The following is a 12,959-nucleotide window of genomic DNA, read 5'->3' on the forward strand; positions in this document are numbered from 1 at the left end:
GTGAGGAAGGTGGTCAAAGATGGCGGGGCGGGAAATTCAAACGGTGATTGTCACCGGAGGGATTGTAAGTATATATTCTGCATTTGTTTGTGGTTTTTTTTTTTTTTTGGTGGCAATTAGTGTTTAGCAAAATTGCCAAAAGTTCAGATTTGGCGACGTTCGTCTGAGCCCTCACACTTGGCATTTGACTCCCAGCGTCTGGAGAAGTTAGATGCTGCCCAAGGGATTTTGGGAAACCATGAATACAGCAATAGGCCATACCTATATTTTCCTGGCAGCCCTGGGGCAGCATCCAACTTCTCCAGCTACCGGGAGTTCAAATTAGTTACAATAGCATGTGTCGATTGTAATTTTCTTTTTACATGTTCTGAAAAACTGAAGTATTCTGGGTACAGAGACATGAAATGCTACCATATATCAGTCATCTACAATAGTCTAGAATGGAGCCATCTAGCTGCTTTCTACGCCCCCAGCAAGCTTTAATGTGTTATGAGCTTATGAACTTTTTAGAATCCATTAGTACTGAACCTGCCCTAATAACTATTGATCTTCATTTAGTAGTTTAATTTTAGAGAGTGCCTTAGGGTTGACCCTGCAGTGTAAGCAAGCGCCAATCTGCTACATCAGCGCTTGCTTACTGCTACACTCAGCTTGATAATCGTGTGGCACGGCTGTATATATATATCATATGATATTATAAATATCATATATGTATATTTAATTAGCGATGTCTGTGCAGCCCTTGTTTTTTACATGAAAAATAATAAAGTCTATACTTACCTGTTCTCCCCTGTTGTCCTGCAACTTTTTGATGTTTTCTCTTCATTGACAGGGTGATTGGCCGACACGGAACAACACCGTGGCCAGTGATTGGCTGAGCAACCTATCACTGAAGAGACGGGTCCAGAAGAGTCAGCGGTGAGTGCAGATCACACCAAGGGAGAATAGGAAAGTATAAACTTTATTTCTTTTACAGTGTCATCAGCCGTCAGCTGTGCTCCACTCTACTTAGTGAGGCATGATTTTTAAGCAAGTTTAAATGATGATCAGCCCCTTGTCTGATCGTTGTCTTGAGTGCATGGAGCAATATCAGCTGAATTGGCCTGATACGGCAGATTATCTCTCTATGTAATGTGCTTTATATAGAAGCTAGCAACAAAGCTGCATTCAGTAGTCAGATCATGAGGGAAGCACTTGCCTATATTTGCCTATAAACACTACATTCCTATTAACATTTGCTTGTTTTGTTTTTCTGGTTCCCCATAGTACACTCATGGAAAGTTTTTCTATTAGGCCACAGCTAAGAGCTACTGCAAAAAAAAAAAAAAAAAAAAAAAAATCTGGTGCTGTGTTAAGCGGATTCAGCATTTCCAGTCATGTGGATATAGGAGGACCACCACTAGCCCTACATTTTCTTCTTTATGTAGAATTAATCTTCTAGTCTTTGGCAATAAACTCTGCCCATTAGAGGTTTCTGTTGAATAAACACAGAACCGCTCTCAAGCCACAAATAAAGAGGATCCCTTTACATCTGCTCCATCTGCCGAGCGCAAATGTTTCACCATAAAACAGAAGCATTACGAATTGTTTACGTGAAGGACATTGGGCCATGTTCTCCGGCTGGCAGAAACATTCTGTTTGGTTTATGTCAATGGATCTGTGAACCACAGTAATGTACTGATATATATATAGAAGCAGATGTGACGCAGAACAGCAACTGACATCTGCTGATTCTGTCATGTATCACTGGACTTGTCTCCCTTGATGAAAGCAAGACAGATCATCCCACAATACATGGAAGGCCCCCGATTATAAAGGGTTTACATCTCCGAGTAGACAATGCCTGCCATATCATGACATGGCTCTGAATAGACACATATGATACTTTTTGGTATTATTTATGATAACAGATGTGGTCAAGGACATAAACCTGAGTTTCTGTGGGAAACAATACTTTGATTACAAGTATTTACCACGATGTGGGAAACAATAAGCTAAATCAATGAGTGAGCTTAAAAATATTATATAACATATGGTCATAATGTGTTGGGATGTCAATGGGAGAGTATGTAAGACTATCGTGTTTCCACGAAAATAAGAGCGGGTCTTTATTATTATTATTATTATTGGATTAGATTATTTTTTTTCTCTGAAAAAGGGCTAGGTCTTATTTTCAGGGTAGGTCTTACTTTCAGAGAAACACAATATGCCCCTACCCTGTAGCCCCACTCTATATGGTAGGTAGCCGATATACTGTATGTCCCACTGTTTTTAGACTCCTATACTGTAAGTTCCTCTGTACTTGCTTCCCCAAGTTGTTTACCTCCCTCCTCTGTAGTTCTTCTCCGATACTGCATACATCCCCACTCTGCGTAAAGCCTGCTGTGCTGTATACCTCTCTCCCACTATGTAGTTCATCCCCCATACTGTATACCTGTCTTCCCCCCTGTAGTTGTTTCTGTATACTGTATACTCCCCCTCACACACAGGTTGTCTCTATACTGTATACCTCCCTCCCCCTCTGTAGTTGTTCCACAATACTGTATACATCCTCTCTGTAGCTGTTCCTCAAACTGTATACATCCCTCACCCCCTCTTTAGTTGTTCCCCCATACTGTATACCTCCCCCCTTTGTAGTTGTTCCCCCATACTGTATACCTCCCCCCTCTGTAGTTGTTCCCCCATACTGTATACCTCCCCCCTCTGTAGTTGTTCCCCCGTACTGTATACCTCCCCCCTCTGTAGTTGTTCCCCCATACTGTATACCTCCCCCCTCTGTTGTTGTTCCCCCGTACTGTATACCTCCCCCCTCTGTAGTTGTTCCCCCATACTGTATACCTCCCCCCTCTGTAGTTGTTCCCCCATACTGTATACATCCTCTCTCTGTAGCTGTTCCCCATACTGTATACATCCCCCCTCTGCATGTACTCCCCACACTTTATATTTCCAGCCACAGGGAATCAAATGCTGATCTCTTGGGTTCGGAGAACGTTGCCAAACCTGAACAGTTTGGCAGATCCACTCCACACTACTTATGAGGATACGGAGCTTTGGGGAGAAATAATACATTGTTGAGTAACCCTTCTAAGGCACAAAAATCTTTAGCTTCCAAATAAAATTAAAACCACTAATATTAAGACTTCAAATGTATTTGCAGATTCTCTTCTATAAGAGGTCACACCAGGTGTTGGCAATAAAGGACCTGTGTATTTGTCAAATATTTCTTCATAAAAGCATGCACGACCACTCCTTTGCTGGAAGAATTTACCAAAGCAAATTCCACCTAGGAACACATAATTGTGCTACATGTATCCTTACTCCAGAAATCACTATTCTATTTAATGCATCGAAACACAAATGAAAAATGTTTATTGCCTCGTTCCATTGCTTCTAGACATGAATATTGTGTGGAATAAGCGAAAATACCGTATGTTGCATCATGGAGCTCTTACAGGTCAATAATGTGGAACCGCTGGGTTTTTCGAGCCTTTTGAACATGGTCCGTACAACATGTACACGAGGACTATCACAGCAATAAACTATTGTAAACAGGTTAAAGAAAGTGTTTAGTTGCAAAACTTCCATTCTCTAATGGCTTTCCTGTCAGGAAAAGATGTGAATGAATGAATGAATGAATGAACGAACAAACGAGAGGCGGTATTAAGAGTAGAGATGGGCAAGCTTTCAGTCTGGTGATTGGCTGAGTAGGCTGTTGCTCTCATCTCAGGAGTGACAGCCCACTCAGCCAATCACTGACTAACTGAGACAGGATAGCACCAGTGATTGGCTGAGCAGGCTGTCACTTTGGTGATGAGAGTGACAGCCCGCTCTGCCAATCACTGGCTGCTGTTTTTTTTATGGGCTTTAGATTTTGCAGCTGCCTTCTTTAGGAACTCATTAGGAACTCATTAGGAACTTTGCAAAACGTTTGGTTCGGTACAGAACCAAATTTTTTTCAAAGCTCGCCACAAATATCAGTTTGTAAAATTCGATTGCTCACTTCTAATCATGAGTTTCCATGGGGAGAGGGGACAAAATTATCTTTACTGTCCCTAGCAAGGTGAATATCACATTACCTTGAGAACTAAGCACAGCCGAGGAAGTCTCCTAGCGGCCACATGCATTGCATCAGTACACGAGCCCTAACTATGTGCACTATGTAAATATTACATTTTCACCATTCATTAGCAAGCTCCATGTCCATGAAATGTGACTGCAGCTAGATGCAGGTTTCACCAATTACTCTGGAATGGAAGTAAACACAGGTTCTTTATTATCCCTATGCCAATATCGGCTTTCTTTAATATAGTACAACAAAGTACATTCTACACAGCACAAAGTATATTAATAGCAATATCACAGTATATGTGATGTTGTTATTATACAGATAATTGCTGATGTCAGATCACTAGAAAGTAAAAGAAAGTTAAATTATTAATTGTTAAAAAAAACTATGTGGGTGTTCAGAGCACCAGTCTGAACTGAAAGGGGTAGTCTGGGGACCAGAAGATTGCCCGGACAACCTATTCAAGGTGTCCGTGTCAGTAAAACTTTCAAACTCTAAATTATCAGTAGATGTGACATAAAGCAAGTTTGCCCTATACATTCATTATTTATTTTTAGTAATCATGAAAAACTCGGCACTTCCTGTGTTCTGACTCTTTTTTTTAGAGTCTAAAAACAGGAAGTCCAGTATTTTCCAAGGACATTTGAGCGCTTATAGAGAAGGCAGTCATGTGATTGATGGGCACATTGAGCTGTAACTCTCTGTACAGGCCAGAATTGCTGTGTTTAGTGTCTTTTATTCAATCAGCACCAAGACTGGACCAGCTCAGGAGACTGGACCTGGATTTGCTTTATTTCACATCTACTGGTGATTTAGATTATGAAAGTTATAACGACAAGGACACTTTAAGTAAAACTTCTGTACTTTGTACTAAATCTTTGGCAATTAGCAGGTATCATGCTGGGTTTAATTTAAATTGAGCTGTCCAGTCATGATGAGAATTGTAGTTTTGCAACAGCTGTAGAACTGAAGAGTGCCCATCCCTGGGCTACCGCTACCTGGCAAGGACCATGCCAATTTTCATTTTTGCCTTTTCATTTTTTCCTTCTCGCCTTCTAAGAAATATCATTTATGGGGTGAAATTGGGGGGGGATATTCAATTCTGTAAATTTTGGGGGGGGTTCCGTGTTTACGTAAAATTGACATGATATCTTTATCCTATAGGTCAGTCTGAATACAGCAATATGCATGTTTACATAACTTTTCTAATGTTTTACTATTGTTATTAACAGTAAAACTTATTTTTTGCAAATAGGTATGATTACAATGGCCCTATTGTAACTCACCTACAGGGCTGAATGGGGTGTCATTTTTTGCGTCATGATCTCTAGTTTTTATTAGTACCATATTTGTGTAGATCGGACCTATGGATCACTTTTTATACATTTTTTATATAGAAAATGTAATAGAAAATCAGCAATCCAGTCGTTAAGGGTTTAATACACAACCGTCTTCTCAAACTTTGTATTCAATTTATTTCATCATTACGCCATTTAAATACCATAGCAAAACAAGTCAAAAAGTAAATTATCATTTACCATTTACCATAGTAGTTCTCTACTTTTAAGTTCATTAATTCCATATAACATACATCACAATAAATATTAAGAATAATAGAAGATATGGATGAGTTTTCCATATAATTCGAGAAGCATGTGGTAGCCGTCAGTCATCTCTGCCCATAGACTTATAATTGAGCCACTAGATGGAGATTGTCGTCCGGGAGCAAAATGTGCTATTGCATACATCTCCTGCATCTCCTGATTGGTGGGGGTCTTAGCAGTGAGACCTGATCTGAGCAAAAAGTTTAACTTGTTATATACCCTGTTATATACCAAAAAGCAAAAAGTTGAGCAAAAAGTTAAACTGTGATATAAACCCTGTTATATACCAAAGCAATAAAATCAAACAGCACCATGGAACCAGGTCCAATGGGCAAGTAGCAGAATAGATGCATGTTAGAATGTCAGCCATCCCAGATGCTGACCAATGGTGCATAGAAATAGAAGAGTCCAACAGCATCCAATGTCCAGTAAAATCTTTAAAGGGGTTATCCAGGCTTAGAAAAACATGGCCACTTCCTACCAAAAACCCCACCTCTCCTGTCCTCATTTTGTTTTTGCAGCTCAGTTCCATTGAAGTGAATGGAGCTGAATTGTAATACCAAACACAACCTAAGGACAGCTGTAGTGCTGTTTTTTCAATAAAGTAGCTGTGCTTTTTCTAATCCTGGATAACCCCTTTAAGCTTTCATTGTGAGTGATTTTATTCATCGCCGCACGCCTGAGTTTGGATGGACCCAAGTGTGCTTAAGATTCACTCTAATCGTTATATTTCTATAGCTCCTCTTCATCCCCATGGTAATGGAAAACAAACAGACCCCATATAGTCTGACCCTGCAATCATATTTCCTTCCATCTACTCCCAATTCCATGCTAATATTCTGTCCTAGCAATATGTCATCACTTTATAAAACCTATTGCAAAGATGCTTGTGTTTTATTCTGTATGTATCTAGTTTGGTCGCATGTCTTTTAGATACCTTACTGAAGGAATTGTGGATTGTTTGCACATCTTCAAACATGTTCAGGTTCATCTGAACCCAAACACTTGGCATTTGATTACCAGTGACTGAAGAAGTTGGATGCCACCCTAGGGAGTCCTGGAACACATGGATACAGCCCTAAGCCATAGGCTGTATCCATGTTTTTTTAGGCAGCCTTAGGACTGCATCCAACTTCTGCAGCTGCAGGGAAAGAAATGCAAGTGTTCAAAATTCACTCATCTCTAATCTCCAGGTATTAATACCATTACGTACTTTTCCAGAGTAAGGGTCCATTTACACATAAAGATTATCTGACAGATTATCTGCCAAAGATTTGAAGCCAAAGCAAGGAATGGATTTAAAAAGAGCAGAAATCTCAGGCTTTCCTTTATGACCTGATCTCTGTTTATAGTCTGTTCCTGGCTTTGGCTTATTGTAATGAAAAAAATAAATAAAAAAATCTAAGCAATATGTGTGAAGGTCTCATTGTGTATCCCACAAAAAAATGACTTTCCACAGAGTTACCAAGCATTCCCTGCCACTCTGAAATGTGGAGGTGAGCAGTAGTGTTAGCAGTATTTCCAAGAGGCACGCATTGTGTTGAGGAATACATAATACGCCACCACCAAGAATCATATTAACTTATATGGCAGTATTCATACCTGACCCAGGAGTGCACAGAGTTAAGTCAGTGTCCCAGCTGAATGTACCTTAACAATACAGTCCCAAACAGTGGACATTGGATGATGATTACTTTACTATAAGGCGATGTTCAGACTACTGTAATGGGACAACAATTTTTCAAGAGAAGACAAATAATGATCACGATTAGAGATGAGCGAGTACAAACACTCGAGCAAGTATTTGCTTGAGTATTGGGCTACTCAAAAGTACTCGATAGTGGAGCAAGTACTGAATGCTGCTCGGGTACTCGTGAACAAAAAGCTAAATTGACAGGCTGCTGAGCATAATGCATTTCTATAGCTTTAAAACATATCTGTGATAATTGGCCCTTCAAATCTGCGGTGAGCTCCTCTGCTAATCTGGAAGGCCTGGTCTTTATGGATACAAAGACACAATCACATGATTCTGCATTATCGCCTGGCTCTGTCTATGTATCTATAGACACAGTCAGGCAACTGTGTCCATAGATACATAGACTCAACCTTCTGGATTAGCAGAGGATCTCACTGCCGATCCAGAAGGGTTGAGCATCACAGGTACACTTCATATTCCAATAGGGAACATATACTTACTTCTCCAGTCTTCTATCTGTCTTCACTATCACCGCTGAGAAGGGACAACACTGCAGCTGCTGATAGGGAAAACAGACAGAAGACTGGCGTGGTAAGTATAATTTCCCTGCTCCCTCTCCCCACTAACAGAGCACAGTTGGGCCCCCAGGGGGGTTAATTTAACATTTTTAGATTTACCAAGTACCGTCCTCTCTGCTATTGTTTTTAATGGGGCTGGCCACTCGAGTTGAGTTCTCAAGCATTAGAAAATACTTGACTTGAATAACGAGCACTGGAGCATTCTGGTGCTCGCTCATCTCTGATCATGATCATTATTTGTGGCCATTATTATTAATAGATGGATGCCTTTTCATGATAAGACCCCATAGTGGGGACATAGCCTATAACTGCTGCATCCTGGCATTACGGCAAGCTGAATATACACAAATCTGTTGTTTCTGATGTCAATTCAGGAGAAACAATGTAACAATGTGTTATACCAATAAAAAAAAAACAGAACATTCAAACCACATATGAAATTCTCTAAGCATTAAATTTATATCCGGAATATAAAACCAAGCTATACAGCTACGGCTGGCTGGTTACAACACAAGCCATTACAATATGGAGTATAGAGGTTAGCCAGGACAAGAGAACTGATTATACATTTCTTCTACGGCCCCCTAATAATCCACAATGCTTTGAACAGACTGTAGTGATTTACTTCATCCGTGTCCTCACTGGGGCTCAGAATATGATTTTGTTATCACACACACACATATACGCCAGGGCCAGCTTCATAGGTTGTAATGTATCAGTGTGCTTTAGTGTGTGGGGAACGAGCGACACACTGGAAAAATAACTGCACAAATATTGGGAGAACATACATACTCCAAGCAAATTTTCCCCTGGTCAGATATAGATGTAGAACAGGGCTATTTGCCTACACCATTAAGTGTACACACTCTATTGTAATTCCTACTATAAGCACTATATACAGAGAGCACACTCATATTAGCCCCAGTAACAATCCCAAGGATTCCACACATATAAAATTAGAGTCAATGAAAATGGCCGATTGTCTGTCATGTCAGATCCAATAATAAAGAAACTTTTTAGCTGACGACTTTGGATGACAGTAGCGGTTTATATGGACAAAACCATCTCTGGCTGTAGCCGTGAATTCAACGTTTGTTTAATGGTTGGTCAGCTACGAACCTGCTTCTATGTAATGTGTAGACCACCTTTAGTTGGTCTTTGATCAGCGATCTTGGGCACAATACTGCATGTTCCTCTGTGCTGACCTGGCAGCCATAGCTGTGCAGGAGACATGGCAAATTTATATGGGAATTTCTGCAATTTTTTTTTTTTTTTCAAATCAACTGGTTTCAGAAAGTTATAACAATTTGTAATTTACTTCTATTTAAAAATCTCAAGTCTTCTTGTACTTATTAGCTGCTGCACATCCTGCAGGAAGTGGTGTATTCTTTCCAGTCTGACACAGTGCTCTATGCTTCCAGAAACTGTCCAGGCAGGAGAGGTTTTCTATGGGGATGTGCTACTGCTCTGGACAGTTCCTGACATGGACAGAGGTGGCAGCAGAGAGCACTGTGTCACACTGGAAAGAATACACCACTTCCTGCAGGGCATAAAGCAGCTGATTAGTACTGGAAGGCTGGAGATTTTTAAAAAGAGGTAAATTACAAATCTGTAAAACTTTCTGAGACCAGTTGATTTAAAATAATTTTTTCCCCACCAAAATATTCCTTTAAGGTTGAAAAAAGCCCCAGTGTTTAGAAATTTTTTTAGACTACTGGAAACCCCTTTAATGGAAACAGAGCATCCATGGACTCACTAACAGACTTGTGTATAACCAGTGTACATACATGTCTATATGTTGAATAGCCTGACATTGATAGTCCATCACAAAGCTCATATACGTGCTATGCAGCTGACTACAATATTTTATAGACTAATCGCTGTAACCATATACTACTGAGCAATACAAAATGTGACATACTGCACAAAGAGAGCTATAAACTTGTATTACCCAATGACTGCATACAAGCTATCTGTCTCTGGTCTTATAATATCACTTTGTTCTTCTAAAAGGCTGCTGTTTCTTTTACATTCTAGCAATGAGAAATTGGCCCAGGGTCACATTTAGGTTAACCATGATGCTTCCCATGCATTACTAATCCAAGAATCTGAAGTGTTAAGTACAGTCAGTGTCTATTCATGAAGGCTTAGCATTTGACTTGACAGGCATAAAAGCCACACTATTGAACACCATGGTCTTACCAACCTTATAGATTCAAGTAGCGGGGTTTAGAATTGCAAATATATAGTTTATGATGACAATGCTGCAGGGAAATTACAATAAAATAAATCAGTCAAAGGGCTATTCTATGCAGACATCTTCATAAAGAAGCCCAAAGTAGTAATTATAGTTAAAAGTAAGTGTGATAAATATGAAGTCATTCTTCAAGAGCTGGGATATTTCTATTGATATGGTAAGGGGGAAAATATATATTTTTTAAATTGTCTGGTGTCAGAAAGTTATATAGATTTGTAAATCATTTCTATTTATAAATCTGAAGAGTTCCCGTACTTATCAGCTGCTGTATGTCCTGCAGGAAGTTGTGTATTCTTTCCAGTGTGACGCAGTGCTCTCTGCTGCCACCCCTGTCCATGTCAGGAACTGTCCAGAGCAGTAAAAAATCCCCAGAGAACCTCTCCTGCTCTGGACAGTTCCTGACAGGGACAGAGGTGGCAGCAGAGAGCACTGAGTCAGACTGGAAAAACTACACTATTTCCTGCTGGATGTGCAGCAGCTGATAAGTACCGGAAGACTGGAGATTTTTAAATAGAAGTAAATCACAACTCTAAAGAACTTTCTGACACCACGTGATTTTAAAAGAAAAAATATTTTGCCGGACCACCCCTTAAAGTCGATCTTTTAAGGAGCTGGGATATCTCTATTATTATGGTCAAGAAGCATTTGCACCTAATAAGTTTGGCTTTTGTTACCAAATAAAGAGATGATATTGCTACTTTTTCTGAATAAATGACTAAAAAAAGACTGCTTGCTGCTACAATGGGAACTAGATCCTGGTACTTGTATGAGGAAATGCAGACTGCATACTTATGGGATAAAGAAACTTTACAGTCTATCCTTCTACAATAGGTTTTATTTTAAGCACTGCATGATATGTTTCATATCCCGATTAATTACCGAGATCAAAAGCACACAAAGCAGAAAGTAATTGGTGTTCTGTAATGTGCTGAATGCATGTGGATTCTGGCCGGAACAACCGATTATACATGCAGAAATGATTCCTATGAGTTAGCTGCTCACTAGTGCAATGACATATATAGTCAACATTTCAGCTGAGGGCACGCAGAAGCCAAAAGGAAAAAAAAAAAGTGTATAACGTGTTTAAGAAAAAGTTACGCAATTGTAAAGAAATGACTATGGCAGAACTCCAAGGACTGCTTGTATCTGACTGGAAACAACTGCATACACCGAGGATTCTAAAAGCTATAAATAATGAATGCAGACAAAAACCATAATTATATGTATGCATGAGAATAAATTGCAAACGTATTCGAATAAATTATAAAAACGCATATGTTAAGTTAACGCTACATATATAGGAATAGATAGGAGATCTATGCATAACGTGTGTGTGATTATAGGGTCATTTACGTAACTATATTTAAAAAAATATGATAAACATTTCATACTAATATATCCATAACGTGAGTCATAGATAACATAAACACAAAACACCAATAGAAAGCAATACAATACATAATATCATATTAAACATATAAATCTATATGAGCTGAGCATTAGAAATCAAAATTATTTAAAAAAAAAAAAAAAAACAGGAATGGACTGAGTATCTAGCATTGTGTGGGAAGGGTCTCCTTTTATTGAAAGTCCATTGTCACAAGAAGTGCTGCAGAGGATCATGTGGATGCATGGGGTGACAATGAGGGGGCATTAGCAGAAAGGACACATACCTCCTCCTCTGGAAGGCTGATGTCGTCAGGACAGCTCTCCTTCTCTGCTAGGTTGTTGTTCATTGTGATCTCCTTAGTAGTGATCCTGGAATCCTGTACACTTCTGCACAAACTGGCAGGAGGAATAAGTCAACTCTTTACAAATGTTACTAATAATAATACCAGGAGGAAGAAATATCCTTCAGTTCCACTGGTAAAACAGAGTGTCCCCTTGAAATGCAAAATGAGAAAGCAGTGAAGTGTATATGGCTTGTGATAAGGAGGAAAGCATGAGAGAGCAGGGGAAAGGGAGGAAAGGGGAAATGTTCTTGACTGTTGGTGATTAGGGTTAGATCCAGCCTGTGGTTTCTAAAACTCTCAGGAGGGGAGGGACTGAAGTCAACTTCACAGCTAGCAAGAACTCCCTTTTTCTGGATGGGAGGTGCTCTGTTTATAGAGGAGATGGAAGGAGGGGGAGAGACAATCACTATCAGTTCCAATTAGTTAAGAAAAAAAATCTCCAGTTCTTGAAAGCATCTAAAAAACTGACAGTTTCCAGAGAGGGTCAAAAGGTAAAATGCAGAGAGATAGAAGGAGAAGAAGTAAGAATGGAGATAAGAGAATATAGAGGTCTGGTATGGAGCCTGCTTTGGGCAGTTACTGTACCTCTGGTGGGCTATCTGCATTAGAGGGTATTAGAGATGAGCGAACCTGGAGCATGCTCGAGTCCATCCGAACCCAAACTTTTGGCATCTGATTAGCGGTGGCTGCTGAAGTTGGATAAAGCCCTAAGGCTATGTGGAAATCATGGACATAGTCATTGGCTGTATCCATGTTTTCCAGACAACCTTAGAGCTTTATCCAACTTCAGCAGCCCCCGCTAATCAAATGCCGAACGTTCGGGTTCGGATCGACTCGAACCCGAACCCGGTTCGCTCATCTCTAGAGGGTATCCTTGTATACATCATGGACCGGCCACAACACTTTATTTTAGATTCATACAAACAATACATATCTGGATCGTTCACACGCAGTTATTGAACAACACACACATATATATATATATATATATATATATATAAATATATATATATTTGTAAGTCTTA

General features: G+C 39.6%; 1 protein-coding gene across 2 annotated transcripts in view; it reads right to left on the reverse strand.

Moving 5' to 3' along the window:
* The window catches only part of RBPMS (RNA binding protein, mRNA processing factor), a 163,825-nt gene extending 151,614 nt beyond the window's left edge, over positions 1–12,211 (reverse strand). For both annotated transcript variants that reach the window (XR_011363967.1, XM_069978054.1), the window contains exon 1: positions 11,875–12,211. Coding sequence is in view for 1 of the 2 variants with exons in the window: in XM_069978054.1 (XP_069834155.1) it covers positions 11,875–11,937 (63 nt within the window). In the remaining variant the exon portion in view is untranslated. The remainder of the gene's footprint in view (positions 1–11,874) is intronic.
* Positions 12,212–12,959: the final 748 nt, after the last annotated feature.

Source organism: Dendropsophus ebraccatus, chromosome 7 (genome assembly GCF_027789765.1).
Source record: "Dendropsophus ebraccatus isolate aDenEbr1 chromosome 7, aDenEbr1.pat, whole genome shotgun sequence".
NCBI classification, from domain to species: Eukaryota; Metazoa; Chordata; class Amphibia; order Anura; family Hylidae; genus Dendropsophus; species Dendropsophus ebraccatus.